Source organism: Lepidochelys kempii, chromosome 17, assembly GCF_965140265.1.
Source record: "Lepidochelys kempii isolate rLepKem1 chromosome 17, rLepKem1.hap2, whole genome shotgun sequence".
NCBI classification, from domain to species: domain Eukaryota; kingdom Metazoa; phylum Chordata; order Testudines; family Cheloniidae; genus Lepidochelys; species Lepidochelys kempii.
Genome location: NC_133272.1, coordinates 7,872,090 through 7,896,482, shown reverse-complemented (window position 1 = coordinate 7,896,482; position 24,393 = coordinate 7,872,090). Strand labels below are relative to the sequence as shown.

The window sequence follows — 24,393 nt, the reverse complement described above, 5'->3', positions numbered from 1 at the left end:
TCAAATAAATGGTGCATGTGTCATGACATTCTAAATCTTATCGAAATCTGTAGCTTTTGTTGGCATAATATCTACATCTCCATTGTTTTGTTTCTTTGGCACTACCTGATCAGTAAATTTGGCTTCTCCCTTCCGAGAGCAGGGGGTGCCCTTTAACTTTTAGCGAGGAACCAGATTCTACACTTGTGGTCACTCCTGAGCTAACATTAGTTAGCAGCTGCATCTCTGTATTCTGCCCTTGAGTGGACCTTAGCTTCCCCTTTGCCCGACCTGGAAAACCCCTCTCCTGTCTTCCCAGGTGAATATCCCATCATGCATGGAGATCCTGCTAAATCCATGATGGCACTGAAGTGGCCTTGGGAGGGATTGTGAGGAGTGCAATCTCTAACTCCTGCTCCCTACTGGGAGATGGCAAAGGGGCTGCAAAAATAAGTCAGGTGTTTCCTGTGAGATGTATGATGTGTGTTTCAGAGTAGCAGCCGTGTTAGTCTGTATTCGCAAAAGGAAAAGGAGGACTTGTGGCACCTTAGAGACTAACCAATTTATTTGAGCATAATGTGTGTGTGATTTTTGAGGTTAGAGCCATTAGGTATGATCAAACACTCTTCTACTGTGCACAATACAACTGTCCTGTCCATACAGAAAGACTAGTGAACTGGAAGCTTATAAGAAACCCTGTGCTTGTCCAGTCCAATTCAGAATTTAACTGTCTCTTTTAAAAAGTAAAGCAAAACTAGTTTTGTTTTTCATTTGCATGATTGTGCTCCAGGCGTTTTATGGAAGGAAAAAAGAAAAGAAATTAAAAAAAAAAACACATTAAACTATCATATAGGTTGATCCAAATTGTCCAAATAATCTTCCAGTCCCAGCATGTTGTGTGTGGTTTTTTTTAATAGAAATTAGGATCATATATTTGTAAATGACTTGTGGAGGAGATTGAGGCAGTCAGTTTAAATGGAGTTTCTCCAGGTACTGTTGCCTAATCGCTCGGTAATAGCTGTGGACTTGCTGTGAGACCTACATTATTACAATGTAATCAGAATCCTGTTGCTATGCTGTTATTGTCTGCCACTTGTGGAATTTTAAAAGCAATAACAATTTTTGCTTTGTAAATCATGGCATTATTAAAGTTATTTTCTTCCTTTGCCAGGAATGTAGTCCCTGATGCTCGTTTTCGAAGGGCTTAACCTTAGTAAAACATTTCAGTCCAAGCCACAAGGGGTGGGTTTGTTCTTGGCCATGCTGAGGCTCTTTCCCTTTTCACTCTCCTTTTTTGTTTTTAAATTCGAAAAAGAGGGTGGGGAGAGAAAGTAGAAACAGGAGAAAAATGACAGAGAGATCTAAACTTGTTTAAAAGGGACAGTGGGCATAAACATCATGGGAAGCATTCATCTGCAGCGTGGCTCCATTCAGCTCAGTAAAGTTACACTAAGGATAGATTTGGGCCAGTCTATTTTTTTTAAAAAAAGCCTTTATTTTCTGCTCCTGCCATACTGAATCCTTTGTCTTCTGTTCCTTGTTATGTCGTCTTATCTTTTTCCATGTAACCCTGTATGGCCCCAATTCAGGAAACCATCCCTTTTCAGGACAGCACTTACTTCAGTGGGGCTTTAAGCATGTACTTATCAGACTTTAAGCACGTGCTTAAGTGATTTCCTGAATCAGGAGCCAGTAAAAGAAGTGCCCTCCCATGCACCAAGCTTCCTCATTCTCCTTGCTTCCTCAGAAACTGAAGTCTGTTGGCTGCCTTCCTCTGCTGTTTGTCCATTGTCTAGCACAATGGGTCCATGACCTCTAGATACTACCCCGATAGAAATAATTAATAATATGTGTGTCCCCACCACTGCCTATGCCAACATTATAAAATATGAACACTTTAGATATGTTAAAATATTTCCAAGCCCAGGAGCCTAAACAATCCAAACAGGATGATTTTGTGTCTTTCTCTTCTTCCCACTCACAATGGAATCTTATACCATCTAAATTAAGGCCCCATCCTTCAAACCCGAGTAGTCTTTCCTGAGGTGAATCACTCCACTGATTATTTGCATGAGTAAGTGCTACCCTTCTGAGCAAGGGTTCGTAGGCCTGGACCTGTCGCAGCCGAAGCCTTTAGGGCAGGGTACTGTTGTTTTTTGTTTGTTTGTTTGTTTATCATAGCACCTTGGAGCCCCAGCCACGGACCAGGAACCCATAGTGCTAGGTGCTGTACGAACCCAAAACAAAGCCAGCACTTTTGGGCTGTCTCAAAGAGCTTACTATGTTTTTTTATATCTGAACATGCCATGCAAGTCCATGGCACTGTATTTAATCATGAATACTCATGCCACTTTAGATTGTTGTAATGTGGTTTTCCTGACCAATGCAGAAAGTTTCCCCTACCTCCTGAGACCGGTGTTGTAGGTTAATTCCTCTGGATTTGCAAGCTCAGTTTTAACCTTGGCCAAGAAGACTGCTTGAACCCCATATTATTATGATTATTTTTATTACCATAAAGTCTAGGACCCCAAGTCATGGACCAGAACCCCACTGTACTAGGTGCTGTACAAACACTGAACAAAAAGATGGTCCCTTCCCCCCAAAAGTTTATGATCTAAGTAACCCCTCTGCTGGTAAGAGTGTTTCCTGAACAATTAATTCCCTGCTGAGATAGATAAGAAGTTTCCCAGATGGTGCCAAATGTGGTTGTTATATGGATTCTTCTCCATTCAGAAGGGACTGAGACTATTGCATTTGCTCACAGGTGCTGCTAAGCAACCATCTGATAAGAACTTTCAGTCACCACCAAGCTGGGCTGGATTGTGAGTCTGCAGTTTAGAGGCAGGAAGCTTTCTCACCCATTACCAGTCCTTAGAAGATGTCATCCAGATTTGAGTCTTATGTTTCTTTTCTGTTAAACCAGTTCTCCTGTTTGCTGTCCTTCCCTTTTACAGAAATCAGTCCTGATTGATCATGGGATTCGAAGGCTGACGTTCCTTGTAGCACAAAAGGTATTTTGACATCTCCCCTGATGCCTGGAAGCTTTTTATTTGTAGTTCATAATGAAATTATAATCTTAATATTTTTCAGATTAAAAATTGCATTTACTAGCGTTTTAGTTCTGCTTTTTGTTGCCTTCATTCTCTAAAACTGAGACTGTTTCAGTGAATTCGCTTAAGAAAATTAATTGACAATTACAAAAAAAAATCTGTCACTTGTAATCTTGTCTTAATTTATTTTTGATTTTAGTACTAATTACTAGCTTTCTTCTGCTCTTCCTCCCCCTCCCCCTCTCCGTTTCATTTGTAAGGATTTCAGGAAACAGGTCAACTATGAGGTGGATCAAAGATTTCATGTAAGTAAAAAGAAAAAAAAATCAAGATAATTTTGCCTTCAACTCCTCTTTTCAGTTCATGGAAATAAAGTGATTCTAGTCATTACGAATGAGTAAGGAGAAGAAGATTTGACTCTTTAGTTAGCTATTTAAATCCAACCCCATGGTCCTGACTGATTAGTTGGCATGTGCTCAATGCTTAGGCACGTGACTAACTTTACATAGGTATTTAGGCATGTTACTAACTTTAAGCACGTGAGTAATTCTATTGACTTCAAGGGGGCTACTCTCATGCTTATTATACTTAGTAATTTATACACCTGGCTGAATATGTACCCATATAATCTAGGTTGGCCTTAGTTATTCTAATGTTCTTTTACAACATAAAAATATTATATATATTATTCAAGGGTCTCCCAGCTCCTTACCACTAGCTTCAATTGCTAGAGCCAGTGAATTTAAATATAGAAATTCACTGGCTCTAGCAATAAATCAGTGAATTCTAGTACGTTTAAGAGAGACCAGCACACACGCACTTTGAAAGGATAGGATTTAGTCATATAAAATAATACTTGCACGTCTAGGGGCTGATTGTGGGTCCAATCCAATTCCAGCTGAAGTCAGTGTAAATTTTGCCATTGACTTAATGGGAGTTGGACTGGGCCCTTACACACCAAACGCAAAGAGGCAGACCCTCCTCTTGCACTATGACCATTTACACCAGCTGAGGATTTGCCCTAGGATCTGGGTGCACATTTAAAAAAACAGAGCCCCTCATATAAAAGAGGCATTGCTGAGGCAGTGTCCAATTCCCATAACTATCACAGTTTCTGATGAATTTTAATTTCCCCCAAAAGCTTTAAACAAAGGGCAGCTTCTATTAAAACAAAACCAAACAACCCCTAAAGAGTCAGCTACAGAAGAAAGCAATATTTATTATCTGTCTAAGGCTACTAGTTCCCGGCACGTACAACTAGTAAAAGTTCAGCCAGTTTGTGAGTTATCAGCTTAAATGGGCAGGAGTGTGGGCAGTGAATGGAAAGATGTGTGCATTGAGAGACACCTTCAGACAGTGCTTCACCCTTACATTGTGCATCTCTGAATGGGTGAATGCGTTCTTGTTATCTAGGTTTCAGTTAATAAATATTGTAATTAGAGTTACAGGCATGTCACTGTTTTCTTTTTTCCCTATTCCAAGGTAAAATGACAGCTGAATGCCAACTTTTACTTAGTCCCAGGGCTTGATACAAGCAGGAAAGCAGGGTAAGACTTTGGTAAAATGCCAGAGAAAGGCAGGGAAAGGTACCAGTCGCACTCTAGTTATAGTGCTGAGAGTTGAGAGGTTTGCTAATCGTCAAAGGACATTTAGCCCTTATTGTGTGGTCGCATGTATGCCTGCCCTGTAGTTACTGTTTGTGTGAAAAGACTTCTGAAGACCAGTCTCTTGATAATCTCATCTCTTGATAATCAACAGTGATGCATGCAGCCCCCCTCTTCCAATGTATGGAATCCCCGCGCTTTCCCAAATGCACTACACAGTATTCTCTATGAGCAGGTGGGAGCTATGCAGTTTGGGCTGAGTACAACACTGTGGGCTATATAATAGCATATAGAAGAGAGACACTCGGAGAGCAGGGCATTGTGAAGAGATCTAATGGAGTCTAAGACAGGGGTTCTCAACCTTTTTCCTTTCTGAGGCCCCCACAACGTGCTGTCAAAACTCCCTGGCCCAGCTGTGCGACAACAGCTCTTTCTCTGCATATAAAAGCCAGGGCCCGCATATGGGGGTAGTAAACAAGGCAATTGCCCTGGGCCCCACACCACAGGGGGCATTGCGAAGCTAAGTTGCTCAGGCTTTGACTTCAGCCTCAGGTGCTGGGGTTCAGTGCCCCATGCTGCAGTCCCATGTGGTGGGGCTTCGGCTTTCTGGCCTGGGTTCTAGTGAGTCGAATGCTGGACATGCTTGGCGGACCCCCTGAAACCTGCTTGTGGTCCCCTAGGGGGCCCCGGACCCCTGGTTGAGAACCACTGGTCTAAGGAACCCAGCCCTGCTAAGCATTAGTGAAGTATTTGGAAAATATTTGAGTTCTTATCTAAACAGATCCTGGGAACCTTTTGAGGTTTGCCCCTCACTGGTTCTGAATGAGTCCTGTGAACACTATCCCACACTTTTACCTCTATGTAACGAGTGGAAGGTGAATAGGCAAAGACACCATTGCAGCCTCTTCCATGCTAGTGGAAACAAGCCCTTCTCCCGCGCTCTCTCTCTCATGAACATTGACTCAGCTTTATTCGCAAGGTTATATTTGATTGAATGCAGCCATACTGCCCCAGGGCTATGATCTTGCAAGCTAAGCAGAATCCAGTTTGGTCAGTATTTAGATGGGTGACTTACAGTGAAAACCCATTCTAGTGTAGCAAGTGTCATCTGTGATTTCAACCACTGTTGTGCCATTGTTTGAATAAGTCAGAAATCCAATGTCCTGATTATCTCTGATCTTTAAAAATCTCATAGCCTTTTTTGAAGAACGGAGTCTTGTTAACATAACTGTCAGTTTCACCTGTCTGAATTCCTTGGTAGTTAAAATCAGACACGATCGGATTCACACTCTGTTCTGATCTGCTGTGTAGCGCTGTGAGTTATTAAAAGCCTGCCACTGTCTAACCTAGAGGAGGCAGCAGAGCTTGTGATCAGTTTGAAAAGTTTGCAGAGTTTGGGCTCTTTTTGTATGAGAGATGCTGCATAAATGTCTGTCTTCATTATTGTCTCCTATTCTGTTTAGTTTGTTACTGGACCAACTATCAACTTACCCAGGGCTTGGCTTGGGGTTGTTTTTGTTTTAATTACAGTCTATATAATTAGTTCTCAGCATGTTGAGGTAATAGAGAGTAGCTCCAGCAAGCTTCCAATTTCCTCATCTCATTAGGTTTTTAACGCGATTATTAGTATAATAATCAGCTATGATGATTTCTGTTTGTAGCTTTTTGCATTCTCTGATTTGCAGGGTGTCTTGATTGGCTAATTTAGGCAAATTATTTTGATTGTCTTGATGATGGTTGGTTGATTAGAACACAGCAGGGGTATAATTCCTCTTCCTAGGAAACGGAGCACTCTTTTGGTTTTTGGTACCAGAGCACTGAGGATTTTCGTGTGTGTGCACATTTAATTATTATATTTGCCCACAACACTAGTCAAATGTCTCGAAAGCAATTACATTAGTGATAGAATGAGCATGGATGATGTTAGGAGAAATTGGCAGCATGCAGAGGGGGCAGGTGGGAGGGATTTGGGAGGATATTGAGGCAATGTGGAAGTCTCAACTCTGTTTCCTTATATGCTGTATTAGGAGATTGCTGAACCTCCTGGGTACAAGTAGTAGTGTCCATAATCCCAAGGACAGGATTCTTCATGGTAAAACTTCTGTAGCGCTAGAGGCGACTACTATGGAAGAGCCAAATGCAAATTACTGGGCTCAGTACAGGAGTAATTGGATGAAATTCTATGCCCTGTGTCATGCAGGCAGACAGACTTGATGATCTAATGGTCCTTTCTGGCCTCAAAATCTATGAATCCATTGCCCATGTCTCCTGATTGAACTTCGTCTCTCCCTGTCATTGTGCTGTAGTTGTTGAACTGAGGCAGCATGACGTTGTTTTTCTTTCCTCTTGATATCTAAAATGTGCTTGTGATTCAAAGAATCAGGGTGGGACTCCATATTTATTCTCTCTGTGCCTCCAGGTCAAATTTCATCATTTTTTGGAGTCAAAAAGCCCATTTTTGTAATTATGCAGCTCTACAGGCTTCACCTGGGGTCAGGGCAGGCTGCCACTGACATCACTGTTAGTAATGGAGAGCTTGAAGCTGTTCTCACTTACATTGGTTCAAAGCATACTCTGAAGTCAATGGAATTATGACCGTATAAAGTTTAAGTGACTGCAAAATCTGGCCCAAACTCTTCTTATTTCTTGTCCAGAATGGAGTCAGCTCACTCTTCTGTAGCGGCACTGGCTTTGCAGAGTGAACAGTATTAAAAACTAAAAACCAGCCCTTGCTTTTATCAGTAAAGTGAGCATGTGTCTTGGAAGACGTATAGGATTCAATCCAGCAAAGCACGTAAACATGTGTTTAACTTTTAGCATGTACGTAATCCCATTGAAGTGAGTGGGATTACTCGTGCTTATAGTTAAGCACATGCTTAAGGACTTCACTGGGTTGGCTCTGTAGGGAGTAGATATGAGGATGCCATCTTTACATAGTCTTTTTCCAATTATAACTGTGTTTTAAAGAGCAATACAGAAAGTCTTTCTCATTAGCACTTCCAGTGTCTATCATTTCATTTTACAGCATGTCCTCAATTCTCAGAACATGGTGGAACCACCAAAACCTATTAATAATACAAAAATGAATTCCGCATAGGAGTCAACAGCAAGCACTTTAATGAAGGATGATAACCAAAATTATGATCATTGTAGTGAATTGAAAGCTAAAGTAAAAGCAAAACTTCAAACAGCACAAACTGTGGTAATGGTTACTTATTTGAGCATTTCAAATGTGTGAGCAGTTCTATTCAAAGCCCTAGCTTATTAGGAGCCAAAAGTTGTGCTGTATGGTGTTAGAAAGGTAATTTTTTCTAGATTTGCAATAAGGCCTAGGACTTGACCTATGACCTTGGTACAGATTATCTCCATACATGTAACAGAGAGGCAAATAAACATATAGTATATCTTGTAGACTTTCTAGACTCTGAGGTTAAAGTCAATTATTAGAACTCATGAATTTCTCAAAATTCATTAAAACTATTCCTTGGGTGGGGAACTGCATGAGCAGTGTTAGGAATATGAGGAATTCTCTGGGGAAGGGACTGTATTTTTTGTTCTGTGTTTGTGCAGCAGCCTGGCACAATAGAGTTGTGGTCTGTGACTTGGACTCCTAGGCACTACTGCAACAGTAATAATAAATAATGAGAGAAACCAGCAAGAGTTCTTCTGTCTCCACCCCCATCCCCTCCTGGCTAGCTAGAATCTGTTTTAAGACCCAATATTAGACAAAAATATCAAGAACCATCTACTGCAATAGTAAAATAAACTACATTGATTTATCGTGCCCCTACAACCACTTCAATAGGATTTTTATCTTCCCACCATCCTTATTTACAAAATAAAAATGTAATGCAATGCTAGCTCTTGCTGTGATAGATTGTAATGGCAGTGATTTTCCCCTGCTTCACTGCCACACCGAGTCCCTTCTCTCAATAGCCCATAGGCTGAACAGATGGTGTGCAATGCTTTTGAAGGACTGATATCATCATTTTTATTTCCAAACAGAGGGAATTCCCTAAATTTTTCACATTCCGTGCCAGGGATAAGGTAAGTTGTACAGTTATCAATGCTTTTCTCTCTCTCCATTTTAAACAGATATTTTTTCCCTTCTCCTACAACCATTCCAAACCTCTCTAAAAGAGGAGAGTGTCCATCTTTTCAAAACCTCATTGGGCAATTCTGAACATACTCCTCCCCCATTTATCCAGGCACTCACTATGTTGACAGCTGAGGCCAATGGGAGTTATTGGGTCCTTAGTCATTTTGAAATCAGATCACTTATTTAGGTGTCTAACTATGAATTTAGAAGCCTAACTTTAGGCTCCTGTTTTTGAAAATCTTAGCCATAGTGATGCAAAATTACTAAAATGACTCCACTGATAAATTTCATGTCATCCCACTGATTGCACTTGCCTGCACATTCCATGACATGCTGTCTAGTCCAAGGCAGTGCTTGTTCTGAGAACCATAGCTGTAGAAACAGAGTATGCTTCAGGGAAGGCGGCAACTTGGGGTGTTGTCGATAGAAGGATCTTCCCCTTTTCCAAAAAGAAGGCATCTTACCCAAAGTGGAAAGCATGAGAATTGCTGTGCTTTGGTTTTTGTTCTACTCTCAACGTGCAGACAGTTTCAATACGCACCTCTTAACACTAATGGCTCTGGTGCATCAGACCTAAAGTTGTATGGCAGCTTCATTGAATTTTTAGCTTTCTAATTAATTAAATATGAAAAATCATAATAGGAACAGTGTGGTGTACCCGTTATTTATTTCTGTATTGACCTTTATTTATTTTACACTATCCTCAAATTTTCTGTTTTCGACATGCCCAAGATGTTTGTGGTGGTAACAAAGGGTTGATGCTGGAGGTTTGCACAGCTAGGTAGGGTTGGCTGGAGCATTTGGCATCTCTGAAGATGGGAGGCAGTTTGCGATTGTGGGATATCAATATTAGTTGAATGTTTCTGCTAAAATGATCAGGAGTGAAACAGTTCACCATGTTGACACTTGAGGTTTCAGAATTGGATCATTGAAATGAATGGGGCAGTTCACACCCTAAAGAATTGTTGTTTCAAGCCATCTGCAGACTCAGGAAGACACTGCTGCATCAGTTACACTCATTTCAAGATTTGCTTTGCAATCCTGAGGGCTAGAAACATGTTTTTTAATAAAAAACAAAACAAACATCCCCTGCGTCAGTCTCCCTCCTCTTCCCCCCCCCCCCAAAAAAAAACCCCAAAACAAAACAAAAAACCCAACCCCAACAACAACAAAAAAACTGAGTCTGGAGTACAATTTTGCAGTTAGGGATAGAATCTGTTGTAAATTCTATCACTGTAGAATGACAGAATACACGGGACCCTGCTATTATGACTGGCAACGCTAGCCATCACTAGTGTCTCAGGTCAGTAGATTTTTATACAGTTCTCTCCATCTTACCAGATCCAGCTTCTTACCTGACTTTTCCCTTTTTATTCCCTTTGTGCTCTTCTCTTTCCAGTTTGAAGAAGATAGGATCTACCGTCATCTGGAGCCAGCTCTGGCTTTCCAGTTAGAGCTGAACCGAATGCGAAACTTTGATCTCACCGCCATTCCGTGTGCCAACCACAAAATGCACCTGTACCTGGGAGCAGCTAAAGTTGAAGTGGGCACTGAGGTGACAGACTACAGGTTCTTCGTGAGGGCTATTATAAGGCATTCAGACCTGGTTACCAAGGTAGGTTTCCTGGTGTGGGAGGTCTATTTCCAAGGTTGTATGTGAAAAATATGTTGGAAGTTCGTGTGTGTGTAAACTCTAAACTCACTGCCTTCTACTGGATGGCATATTACAGCTTCTGACTCATGTCTGATAGCACCTAACATTTCAAGTGTCCAGGTTCAGACTGTAGGTGGAGTGTCAAATCCATAGTAACTCCACTGGAGTTACTCCAGATTTATGCTGGTGTAACGGAGAGCACAGTTTGACCAGATATCTGAACCAGGCACCATCATCAATGTCTTTGGAAGGAAGACTCGGGTATGCTGGAGAGTTGTACAGCGCACTGAAATGGATTTCACCTTTTTTCTGTGTCGGATTCTGCTATGGTCTTTTGCAGCCTAATGAACCTGTGTTTGGGGCTGAGGGAAGGCTAGCGGAAAGTAAATAACCTTTTGGCAATCTCCTGTAGGAGGCCTCCTTTGAGTATCTGCAGAATGAAGGGGAACGCTTGCTTTTGGAAGCCATGGATGAGCTGGAGGTGGCCTTTAATAACACCAATGTGCGCACTGACTGCAACCACATCTTCTTAAACTTTGTGCCTACTGTCATCATGGATCCATCTAAGGTACATGTCCTCCACTTCTCAGCTGCCTGTTACTCCTTGGATGAATCTCTCTGGAATGGAGTGTTCTGTAGGTCTTAAGTTAGAGTACCAGCCATCAAAGATTGTGTAATATACAAATTCCACCTGCTGTTTCGTAGGGAAAGCAGAGGAAATCTCTATTCTACACTGGAAGTGGTAATGGTGTGTGTGTGGGGGGTCATATTAGGTATTCTAATATTCTGGAGTAATTTTTCTTTTCTGTTGGAAACCATGTAAAAATTGAGACTCTGGGAAGAGCCAATAGTGAATATTGCTCCCAAGGAATATGAGATTGAATAACACTTAGGGGAATAATGGCATTGATTAGCCTAGATGGCGGGGACAGGTTTACAAGCCCTTTAATTAAAGTGGTCATAGGCACTTGCCCTAGTTTCCCAGAGACACTACAGGTCTCATTTTCAGAGGTGCTGAACATCACGGTGCCCAGGGACTTCAGCAGGAACGGAAATGTTCAGTAGTCTCCTAATCAGCCCGTGAGTTTGCAGCACTGACTGCCCCCGAACAGCCTTGGAAAAGAGGATTTTGGAGAGAATATTAGAAACTGCTTACAAATTGCCTTACTTTAATATGCGCTATTTACCAACAGGAATATATTATAAAGTTTAATAAAACAGCCCAGGAACAAGCTCAGAGTGGTAATTGCTTTGTTGATTTAAGGCACTCTACTGTACGTGCAATGAAACATGGTTATTGTGCATATAAATGTGACTTAACTGTTTACCACTCTGAGTGCTTTCGTGCATCTCATAATTCTCAGCTATGAGAAATGTTTGCAGTAGGTGAGAGAAGAAAATTCAATCGAGGGGACGCAGTGGGCCCACTGCACTGTGATATTGCTAGTGTGTAAAAGACTAACCTTTAGGCTCTCTGCCGTTCCCAAATTTTATTGGTTTATGTATTTTTAAAACACGGTTGTAAAGTGAGTTGGTGAAACATTAAGCTCCTGCGTCACCAGTGGTACATAGCCAGGGATTCCCAAACTGTGGTGTCTCTCGTTTTGATCCAGAGGGAGACTGGAAGCATGGTAAAATGACGCTCACCGCCTGCTTAGGGACTTTAGTGCTCTTGCTGAGTGGAAGCATCATTCCAGCCTCAGAAGGAGCTATCAGCGGGTGTAAGGTCTGTACTGCATTCTTGCTGCTCCTGCAGTATAGAGTATAAATGGAGGGGAGAGGAAAGAAAGGAAAGTGGTGGCAATTGAAGAGGTGGGCGGGAAGCCTTATTAGCCCACACTTAGGTTATCCTGAAATTCTGAATGCTGGCCTCAGGGAAATGAGCCATTCCCCATGTGTGGGTAGGGTCCAGCGTAGTAAGGAGGAATAATAAAGGGGTGGATATATCCACAGCAGAATGGCGGTGCAAACTCACTGTTCTCTGTGTACTAAGATTGAAGAGTCTGTGCGGAGCATGGTGATGCGCTATGGAAGCCGCCTTTGGAAGCTCCGCGTCCTCCAAGCAGAGCTGAAAATTAACATTCGCTTGACGCCAACTGGAAAGGCAATTCCCATCCGTCTCTTCCTGACCAACGAATCTGGCTATTACTTGGACATCAGCTTGTACAAGGAGGTGACGGACTCCAGGACAGCACAGGTACAGCTCGTGCAGGCCTGGAAGCGAGTACTACAGAATGTGGTCTTTGGGAGGGTTTTTGTTTGTTGATTTGTAAGCCTGATCCAAATACCGAAGTGATTTATTATTGTTTCAGTAAATAAAGAATTGTGATTCTAGAGAGAGGTAACATAGCTTTGTAATGACTCCTCAAATAGGCACGTGAGTGTGTAAAACACATAACTGTGTCATGCGGCGGTATGTAGTCTAGCCATTTGCATACAACTTGCTTTGTTCATGTAAACACCTCTTTTCCCTTATGGAAAAGTCCTTTGGAATTAGAAAATATCATCTTTGTATACACTATTGGAACTATCCTGTAGAATTTAATAGAAAATTATATCCCTGCTGTATGCTTATGCAGGATGGTTCAAGAAATCCATAGAAAGGATCTCGTTCTCTTCTGTAGGAACAATGAATAACTCCTAGGGGCCCATGTGAAATTTCTGGAGAACCTTACTGTAGTCATATTTATTAAACTGGATAGGACTTTAACATGAGGGTTGTGTACGTACTAATCTTTGTGTATGGCTTACTCGTATTCTACTAAGGCACTTAACTATTTATTAAAATGTGGATCTTGGAAATGAAAAATATTAAAATATAGAAATAAGTTTATATTCTGACTGCAGTAACATCTCTGCCATGTAGTAGTAGCAACAGAATAAAGCCTTTGGACAGTGTTTGTGTCGAATACAATGTGCTGAGTCACCATTTTTCCTTTTTCTAAATCTTTCCTGCAAGCTGCTTGGCCATGCAGTCTCTCCTGGTCTAGAGATCCTAGTATAGATAATGTTTACATGTTTTTGAACGGACCAGGGAAAAGAAAAGGACATTGTTAATCTGCAGTGGCTCAGCTTAAAATTTAAGTTTTGTTAGCCATTTGCCAATGTGACATTTCCTTTTGCATTCTGTTTCTGGTGAGATGGTCAGAAAAATATCCCCATAAGGCATGGATTTTCTTTTTTAAAATGTTACGTTGGGGGGAAGGGAGGAGAATCTTTTTGTAATTTTCACAATATTTGATGGTTTTTTTCAGAGTAAATTTAAATGTTTCAATCAAAACATTCTAGGGACAAGGGATGGTTTTAATTAACTTTCACAATAAATTTAAGGCAGATCTGTTCTTGTAAAACTAAGATGGCATCCTGAGATGTTAATGTTTTTGGTAAACGTTTGTTTGTTCTTAACTTTTTTTTTTTAATCTTTATCTAACAGAATTCTTTCAGATTTCGCCCTTGTATGGTTCTAAAGAGATTAAATTTAGATAGTGAATCCCTGGCTCCCCTTTTTCAGCCCAAGTAGGAACTCTGGTTTAAGCCAAGATCACACCCAAACAAGTTTCCCTGTTTTATTATAGCATTAGTGGCTTTGGCATCCCAAGAGGTTTGTTAGAAGAGTTCAGGATCCATTGCTGCATACAAGCAAGTGCACCTGGTGCTTGGATGCTATGATGACTGTAGTAGTGTTACCAGCAGGACAGTGGGGTGGGAGGAGGTATTGTTTCATATTCTCTGTGTATATATAAAGTCTGCTGCAGTTTCCACGGTATGCATCCGATGAAGTGAGCTGTAGCTCACGAAAGCTCATGCTCAAATAAATTGGTTAGTCTCTAAGGTGCCACAAGTCCTCCTTTTCTCTTTGTAGTAGTGTGGAAACCTAGATCGATAATTTACCTTTGGCTTCTCTGGTGAAGTCAGGAATGGAACCAGGTCTCCTGTTCCCCAGTCCTGTGCTCTACCCGCTAGAAACACTACTTCCTGAATGGCCCAATCCAACTCCCCATGAATCAACTAAAAGCCTCTCACTGACTCCAGTGGGAGTCAGATTGAGCCCCAAATACAGTAAAAGCCTCTTGATTACTGCACGATAGTAGGCACTTGTTTTCCTGATTAAATAGCTCTCCTGCCAAAGAAGCTATTTTTAAAAGACAAAACAACCCGTAAAGACTTAAGAATGATGTAAAATATTATATTGACAAAAACCACAAAAATCAATACTATTTACTGAATTCCATCTCTGTTTCAAAACTCTCTCCCCGCCGCCCCCACCCCACCCCCCCTTCTTCTTTTAATCTTTATCCAGCGACATCTGTATAAAGGAACTGGAGCTTGGAACATCAAATTTTATGATAATTCTGTTAAGAACAGCTTAATCATTTGGCTTCAGCCAAATGCGTCCCTATTAAGCAGGGCTTAGTCTAATGTTGTCCCAGTTAAGCAGCACTCCTTGCAGCTCAATATCATTAGTTGAAATGGATTTTCGTTTGGGATTTCCAATGGATCAATTCCTTTGGTGATGCCCCATCATAGTGGGCCCTCCCTATTTGAGTCCTGACTGAGTGGACTGTAAAGCACCATGAAGTATGGCAGCTGAAAACTCATGTCACTGCTCTGGGAGAATATTTTAAATGTGTAATATCAAAACTTCAAGCCAAATGACATATGGCAAGTCTTGAACTAGCTTCCACGATCAATCAGCAGAGAGATGAATGGTGTTTAGCTACTGTACTTACACTGTACTGTATTTATGCTATTCAGCAACATAAATAATAGCGATTCTCTCACTGCTGTCATGGGATATTCTCATACTCAGTCCACAGAGTCACGCTGTCAAAGGAGATGCTGGTGAATGCGAAATCACCAAAGTTATGGATGGTCAGTCTTCTCTGCATGCCGATTTATGGCCATGTACTCTTTCCTACCAGTGTGATATTGTTGTAATACGTCAGTGATGTACAGAGTTGTACAGTAAAGGCCCAGCCCTGCCTGAATAGGGTGGTAGTGGGTGTTGGAACAGGTCACTGTGAGATGTGTGGGCATTGCCATCTTTTGAGGGAACACAAGCAAGTCCATTCAAACTAGCATATCCTGTTGAAGTGTATTCAATAAAGTATGGATTCTGATGGGGACATCTCCCCTGAGCTGATCTGGTTGTTGGATCTCAGGTTGCCTTTCTTTACGCTGGTCATGTTTTCTGCTGCAGATTATGTTCCAGGCGTACGGCGATAAACAGGGACCACTTCATGGCATGCTGATCAACACCCCATATGTGACAAAAGACCTGCTCCAGTCCAAGAGATTCCAGGCACAGTCTTTGGGGACGACGTATATCTATGACATCCCTGAGATGTTCCGGCAGGTAAATCTTCCTTGGCAGGTCTCATGGGTGTGTTTCTAGATTTTTGTACCAGCAAAGGTTGCCCTCGTTGCTCATCCAGGGAGCCTAGCAGCTGGAGCCGTGAAACTCCATGCTGGAGCCATGAAGTTGACAAGAAAGCCACGTAGCTAGAGTTCCTGCCCATCGCTGACAGAAGGGTAGTGTGGACATCAGCCACCACAGTGATTAGAGTCAGTCTTAACAAAAACTTCTCTCTTCATCTTTACAGTCTCTGATTAAACTCTGGGATTCTATGAGTGAATATGCATTGCTGCCAACGCTGCCGTTGCCTTCTGATATGCTAACGTATACTGAACTAGTATTGGATGATCAAGGTCAGCTGGTGCATATGAACAGGCTGCCAGGAGGAAATGAGGCAAGTTACTTTCTAAAACGACTCTCCCTCCCCCCCCTTCTCATCAGGAATACCTTGTGGTTATAGACTGGATTTGAAAATGTACCAATCCAGGCTCAAAAGCTACTTGTGCTTCTTTCGGGGGGGAATCTTTCTCTTGAAAATGAGATTTTTTTTCTCTCAGTGACGATGAATACCTTCCATACAATCAGAACTTTAACCTCCATAGGAAATTATGGTTTAGTTTCAAATTTGTGCAAAAGCTATATTTTTCCCTTCATAATCAAAAGGGGCACAGTTCAAGTATTTCTGGTAGCTAGAGTTTATATTTTAAAATTTTTTGTACAAAGCTAAATAGATACGTTTTTGTTCACTTAAAAAAAAAAAAAAAAAAAGAGAGAGAGAGAGAGAGAACTAATTTTATATATCTTCTATTTAAACATTCCCCTGCAGTGTTTGGGTAATAAACTGGCCAAGTGTGTGCAACATCGCTCTCTAGTGACTGGTCCTCTAGAGAACAGGAGTGTACTACTGCTACTAGCCTAATGGAGTTACTCTTAGGTCAAGTCTGTGCTGAGATGTTGGAAGTCCAGACTCCGCTCATGACCTGCTGCTGCTGGTGGTGGTGACTTTTGCAACCCAGAGATTGCAGGGTTGCGCTAACCGGAAAGTGCAATTAACTAGTACAAGCGTGAAACTGACCAGTTCATTTTCATTGTCCAAATTAAGTGAAGTGCGAAAAGTAAATATATATCTTCAGTTTTTTAATTTTAAACAATCTAAGATGGTAGTTGCATTCATTTTTTTTATATGATTGTTAAACTAACAGTATCCCTTTAACCAGATATGTAAACTTAAGACTGGCAAGAGTCTCGTTCCTATATCAAAACCATTGGGAGGAGATAGTAGGTTATTCCAACAAGGAAACAAAGAAGTTCAACAGAGGTTTGCAGCAATGTTTACTGCCTCTCTCTTTATAAGCCCTTTGTCAGGAAAAGGCTTTGAATCTGAATTTTCGCGTCAAACCCAGTCAATAAATGGAGATGTAAGGAGGTTTTTTCCGCTGCTGCTGGGCATACAGGAAGACTGGTTTCACTAATGTAATTAAAACCCCAAATGAGATTTTTTTTTTTTTGGTTAATTTTGTGTTTTGGTTTTTTTTTTATTTTTTTTTGCCCAGAAGTCCACGGCCACAGTGCTGTGCGGAGCCTGTTGCCATGATCTGTCTCTTTCTGTCCGCATTTCTCTCTGCTCTCGTTCTGTGTTTGAGAGGGTGGAGACTGGGGGAATAGCGAACTCCCTGAGGGACAGAGCTCTGTTCTTGCTGAAATTACAAGCGTAGAGCTGCCTGGGCATGAACATGTAGTGTTTACTCTGCCAGTATGAATACAAATAGTCTTATTATACGAGATTCTGTACCCAAAGACCAAAAAAAAATTAGTAGTTTTTTTAACCCTTGAAAGACTTAGTTGTGCCTTGTGTGGAAACAAGTGACATAGCAGCACGGAGAGTCCTGCGGTGGCTATACAAATAATGCCCTGGTTAAAACTCGTCTGTATGATGCTTTTACGCTATACGTTGAGTTGTTTGAAAATAAGGCAAGAATTCAGTCAACCCGGAGACGGTATTTGGAGCATTTGTCCCCACCTTTTGCTGTCCAGATGCTTCGAAGATGATTGAGAATGGAAGTATGTGGCCACATTCTGAGACGCGTCTCGGTGACTCCATTGAGTTTGCACGAGGGAGTAGCCCAGTCCAGAATCTTCCGGTGCATGCTCTCTGTCTCAATTGAAGCAGAGAGAGACTGAAGACTCCATTTCTCTCCTTTCCCAGAGAGGTTTGTGGCTAATGCTCTGGGCAGCTTGTAAACTATGTCAGCCAAGCCAGTTCTCTAACAGATTAGTTACAGTAGGACAATGTACAGTGAAAATGAGGTTTGAGGTGTTGGTATCTTATTCTGTTACTAGCAGCCAAGGGGACGCAATAGGGCACCTTCACTGGAGAAGTGGCCAATCTAAGGAAGAGGTTTCAGCAGTCAAAAGTCTGAAGGACAGGTGACACTCAAGTGATGACAAGCTGTCGAACAGATGCATTCCTCTGTGCTGCATTCACTGTATCAGGGAGAGCTGACTTTAGGCTTTTACGGTTTAATTTGTTTTAGCTGAGGAAACAGATTTGTCACAAGCCTGCACTCAAGCTCCTCACACCCAGGAAGATGGCAAGTGGGAGGGGAGGAGGGACAGTTGAGGTTTGATTCTTCAGCTTCATCTCTGGAATGGAAAATGCAACCTGGATAAAACCAAGCTGACAGGCGTGTTTAAAAAGGAGAGGCAGTAAATAGATCCATGCTGCTTTTCTCACAAATAAGAGGAATCCCACAGATGCTGCACAGAAATTATGCAGACTGTTACCTACCAGGAACAAAGGGTCCTTGCTGTCTCCCACCTTTGTGGGAGAAGCTTGTGGTTCTGGTTTTAGATAGGCATTGTCCAGGAGACACAGAAGAGAGGAAAATACAACATTTTTAACCGGTTCTGCTCCTTGTTTCAGACACATTTGAGAATTAGCCATCTTTTCACCAAATACATTTCTTTTGTTCTCCAAACTTGTCTGAACGCATGTGAGAGGATACATTAACATAAACGCACTCTCCTTTAAAATGATAAAGTTGATAAGACTTGTTGCATAGTGAATCGTGAATGGAAGGCAATGTGGCTAAAGGAGCGAGCACCACGTGGAAGTTAGACCTCTTAGGTCCTTGTCATTGGGCCCTTATTGTCTGGGTCTCACTTTCTTCGCTGGTAAAATAGGATAGTACTGCCGTAGCTCAGGGTATTGTGAGGATTAGTTTAAAATTTGTAAAAACAAAAAAATCACAAACCTTAGACACTGTGATTACTGTATCAGTGCTAGGTGTTACATTGCCGTGCCATGCAAGCAGAGGATGTCATTGAAGCGAGGTGATATGCTATCATGGTGAAGGTGGATGCTTTTTTTCCCTTCTGTTAACTTGGGGGCAAAGTCTGAGTCGAATTTAAAAGTTGGTTGAAATGAGTAAAAGTGGAGGGAGGATGAGTACTACTATTAGGGCCTGACATAAATTTCAATTTTTATTTTCCTTCTCGAACCCCAGAAAATGTCTAAATAAGGCTGCGAAGGTAAATTTTCCTCAGCCCCACAGCTTTATAAAACAGCTTTATTTGTTTCTGCGTGATTGGTGATGGGAAAGAGTCTTTCTTCTCAAGTTAGTCAGTTTGCAACCAAGCCATGTTGGCAATGACTGAAAGTCACAACCATTGGATAGCTGGTTTGGGAGACATTTGGTGGTCTCAGTCCAGATCTCAGTGGATAGATAACCACATCACAAAAATCTCCACCACGTTTGACAGTAATTCTCTCCCTTGCTGGCAGACTCAACGAAAAGGTCAAGGACTTAATGGACTATGAGATGGAGCTCAGCACTCATTCCTAGAGTTGTTCCTGCTGGCCTGGGGATGAGATGTCTTGGTGTAGGGTAGTGTGGGGGAGGTTGCATTGCTGCTGGCCGGGCTGTACCTGTTCTCTGGCTACACAGAAACTGTTAATCTCCGGGGCTTTCAAGACAGTGGTGCCTTTCTGAAGTCATTTTTCCATTCAGACATCCAGACAAAGTTCTGAGTGGTGTCTACTGACTCTTTGAATGACTTCTTGGAGAAGTGGACTTTGTCCAGAGTTTTCTTCTCAGTGTCCCTTTCTCTGGATTCCTCATTTTGACCCTGTGACCTGCACCCCCATCTCTATTTGTTCATTTTTGTCCCCAATAATCAGTTAAGTTCAGGGTTCTGTGGCCCCTCCTAAACCTGAGAGGTGTGTGCCTTTTGTTCTGCTAGGCTCCACCCACCCTCCCAGGATTTAAATAGACTGGCACTAAATTCACAACAGCATAAAATTCAAAACTCTTTTGGAGCTAATTTGCTAATACAGGTTTGTTAATGGCAGAAAATGTGTATGTAGGAGAGCCGAAGAAGGTCTAGCACATGGAGAATAAAGTCATAGCAGCCAGCAATAATTCCACCATATTGCCTGGCAAGTTGGAGCTAAGACTGTGACAGTCTATGGGACAAAAGTCACAAATGGGAACATGTCAAAAACTAAGTGCCAGTTAGGTGGATGCTCAGGATGCCTCAGAATCAGGCCCTAACATGGATAGACACATGGCACTGAAATTTGTAAGTTTAAATAAAAACATTGCATGATTGAAAAGAAAAATATTGCGTTGCAAAAATTTACAAACAAAAATCTCTCAGCTAGTGAAGGTTTTAAGTTCAGACAGTTGATAAGTTTGTTTACATTCCACCACAAGTTTTTTTTAAACTAACTCCTGCTAGTTTGTATCTTCACTTTAAAAAAAAAAAAAAAAAAAATCTGGACTGTTCAAAGTTCAGTCCAGCAAGGTGCTGAAGAGTTTCTGCAGAGGGTGTTCTGGGGGTTGGGGGTGTCCCTTTGGCAGCAGCGGGGGCTGGAGGTGCTCCGAACCATGCACGCTTGGAATACAGATTGATGTGGTTTTATGGAGAACTTTGCATGTTTCTATGTAGGTGTATGGCTGACCATTGCTCTCTTACAGACTGTCTACCCTAGAAGTTTAACTGCCACGCCGAAACTGTAACACGAATCTCTAATATGATTCGATAAGTATGTTGTCCTGTTAGAAGGTGGATGACCCTAGCAGTGCCAGACAATGGTGTGTTAGCACAGGGAGATTTTTTACAGGATTTTCTAAAGGATCCAGCGGCTTCCATTGAGAGAACATTTAAAAATGTGTCTGTTTCATTGAGTAGCTCTTCTTAAAGTCTGGCCTATAGTTTAGAGTTGATAGTCTTATCTGGGGAGTTATATCAATCACCTCCTTCCAGTCTCATCAAGGAGTCCTATATTAAGTCTAAAGACCGGAGCTGACAGCCGGAGCCACGCTGCCTCCAAGTAGGGGAGAGGGGGGAGAAGGAGATGCTCGAGCCTTGGCTGCCTCACAGAGAGAGATTGGAGGATGGGGGAAAGAGCCCTAGCCTGGATGGCGGGGCTCTGGTTGTCAACCCCGAAGTGACAGGGCTCTGGCTGTCCGCCTCCCAGGTGTGCATGGCCCTTCTGCATGTGCCCCAGCCACCCAGGGCTGACAGCCAGAGCTTCTCTTCCCCCCTCCCCCCAAAAAGCGCACAGCTCGCGCGCCCCCTTCCCCAATTCCCACACCTCCCTGGGGAGGCCTTCCCCTTCCCTTAGATCAGCAGTTCTCAAACTATCCAAAAAATTATATGAAATCCCACCATTAAAAAGGTGATTGTTTTTGTGGGCCATCAGGTCACTCTTCATGCTGTTAAGAGATTTCACTGCTCATTTTTAAACAGGGGCATGCTTCTGTTTCACTAAAGCATTTTATAAACTTTTACCCAAATTCACCACCGCCCTCAGTCAGTGGAGTTGTGCCCCCTTATGACAGCAGTGAATTTGGCTCTCCAAGACAAGGAGATAATGGATCTAACTGGGACACCCCTGGTGCTGCCCCACCCCCAGTTCTCCAGCCAGATCACATGGAAATGTACATGGGAAGACAATGTCATTTTTCCCTCTTGACACTAGATGTCACAGTTTTTCCTTCACAGTAACCTGAGCTTGAGACACAGTCTCTAATTGAAATCTCTAATTTTGTGAAGCATTTGCCAGCGTCCTTTCCATTGCATGTGGGAAGGTTTGGCCAGGTGTGTTACAGGACAGAACTAAGTAAAGGGCTAGAGGAACCCCTGTGCAGCAGCACCATGTGGTGTTTGGTGCAACAGAGGGATAGCTAATGAATTTCGTGCAGGGAAGGCTTAACGGTTAAACTGTTTTTATGCTCTGTGGATTCTATTTTGTTGCCTTGCATTACCCTTTCTTATGACAGGGTTTAGGGTATTAAAACCTCAGAGCTTGAACACATATAGTAAACATGAAAGAATGTGTTGGGTTGCGTGATTACAAGGTCTGTAAAATAGCACAGGGCTGGAAGGGGAATGGAATAAGTTTGTCTGTGTGTGTTTACATTCACCCTCTCCTCCCCACCCCCATTTGTTTTATGACAATCGCTGCAATTCTTTGTGTTTCAGAACTCCTCCCCTTGATAAGATTTGGGAACAAACCCTCTATAAAGGCTCTTGGAGGTTGTAGACAGGGAACCTGGGCAACTCTTTCTACTGTACTCATTGGAAACAAGTCTAGTTCAGTTTCATTAGGTGAGCCTCCTGTCGCAGAATACCTTAGGCCTCATCGGTGCTTGGATACCTGGCGCTAATAGCGTAAGGACCAGAATGGAACAGATTTTTTAGTTGAGAACTGTAGATGCCATTTTACTGAGAGATGAAAGTGCCTCGAAATGTGGAGTAGGACACATGAATTTAAAAGAACAAACTTCCTGAGCGTTGGTGAAAGCAAATCTTCTTTTTTTTTTTTTTTCTTTCCCTTTTTATATGCCTGGAACATTTAATGTGTCTGTAAATTAATAACGGGTGTGAAGAGTAGATCTATTTAGTGGGTCTTTTTAAAGTCCATGTTAGGATTATAATGAATGGTGGGACGCATGCAGGTGACTCTGGAATATGGGATTTTGAGCACAAAACTGCACCTTTCAACGGCAGTTCATGTTGTTAAAAGGAGAGGCCTCATAACTCAGATTGCCAAGGTTGGTTAATCCTCCATGCTGGTCAATTACTTCAGCATGCTATTTCTCACACACAGCATCATAGACAATAGTAACTTCTGTAACCCTCCTTTTATAAAAGGGGTGTGTGTATGTCTGGGTGGGTGGGTGTGTGTGTGTGTGTGAGAGAGAGCAGTGCTAACAGTTTAAGGGTTGAAAGCTTTGCATTCTAAACATCAGTTTTCAGATGGTTATAACCTACTAAAATGTATTTTTGAGCTGGAACTTCTCATGTTTGGTCTTAACCAGGAAGTTAATTTTTGGAAGTATGTAAGAAAATCAATTCAGCCATTTTTGAGTTACCAGTGTTGAAAAAACAGACTTTTTCCAGTGGTTAAGATAATTTTATACAGTCAAGCTCTACTCTGGGCAATGCTTAATGCTATTCAAAAATACAGAAGAAAAAAAATGTGTTTTTCTGTGCTGCCCTTCCTGTAAGGTTAGTTTTGCAAAGTTTTATACTTAAACCTCATCTCCCACACATACATATGTATATGTATATAAAAACAAACAAACCCCTCTCTCTCTCTCTAGAGAGAAAGGAAGAAAGACCGACCTATTACTGCTGACATTTATTTTTTAGCTCAAGCAGTAGAAGTCTGTTCTGTGGGCCAGAAGTTGGAGATGCTGTTGCTGACCCATGTAGGGGATCATGGTTGCACGCAGTGCAATTTCTGTGGGTTATTTTCCCCTTCAGTCTTGTTGTTGAAAAAACAACAGACAATCATGCCACGTTCAGTATCCATCCTGAAGGCCTGTTCCAGCACCCACTGGAGTCAATAGACACTGGTTCTGGCTGGAATGGGGCAGAGGTTGCATGGGGAAAAAATATGTGGTGATGTAATTAAGAACCGCATCACAATATAGCTGCACGAGGAGGAAGAATGAAAAGGTTGCATGGGTAACGTTTATTCTGGTATTTCCTAACTTTTGAGAGCTTGACTTTGAAATCTTTAAATTTCCGTTTTGGTATAGATTTTGTATGATATGATACAGAATATGTAAAATACACATCTGTACACGCACGTATAGATGTGCATATGAAACGCGTGCGCACACACGCACATAGTAGAATGGAAGATGAGGTGTGATTTGTGTAACCATGAAGACTCTAAGAGGGAAATGCTGTCTGTTATTTGTCAGCAAACTTTTAAAAAAACTCTTAGCCCTGGTAGGGACATTTTCAGAGAGCCATGTCCAGGTTTCTGAATTTAAAAATCCAATAAATTAAAATTAAGCATGGTAAAAAGTTCACGTGATCGAACGTCATCCTTGTGCTGAGAGAAATAGTGAAATAACATGATTGCCATGGCTCATAAACGCCAATGCTGATGAATAGCAAGCTGTTCTAGTTTACATTAAATTTTGTGTCAACTACGTTTTCTTGAGGAATTACTGAACATGGTAGAAAGGGTCTTGTAGCATCCCCCCAAGGTCCCTACCATTTGCATCCACGTCCCATCACTTCTTGTGTCTGCTGTGCTACTGTGAGAGAATGGAATCCTAGTTTCTTCCCGTTCCCTTTGGTATCTGTTGTCAACAGCTCTGACTGCCACTGGCAGTCAATTTGTA

At 41.9% G+C, this 24,393-nt stretch overlaps 1 protein-coding gene across 14 annotated transcripts in view; it reads left to right on the top strand.

The window, feature by feature from the left end:
• Positions 1-24,393, top strand: part of ACACA (acetyl-CoA carboxylase alpha) — a 182,487-nt gene that overhangs the window by 80,541 nt on the left and 77,553 nt on the right. For 8 of the 14 annotated variants that reach the window (XM_073316082.1, XM_073316076.1, XM_073316085.1 and 5 more), the window contains 8 exons: positions 2,934-2,990; positions 3,290-3,334; positions 8,639-8,680; positions 10,132-10,347; positions 10,799-10,954; positions 12,380-12,583; positions 15,587-15,742; positions 15,990-16,136. In XM_073316082.1, coding sequence (XP_073172183.1) covers positions 2,934-2,990; positions 3,290-3,334; positions 8,639-8,680; positions 10,132-10,347; positions 10,799-10,954; positions 12,380-12,583; positions 15,587-15,742; positions 15,990-16,136 — 1,023 coding nt within the window. The other 6 variants (XM_073316080.1, XM_073316078.1, XM_073316077.1 and 3 more) reach the window with 5 other exon arrangements.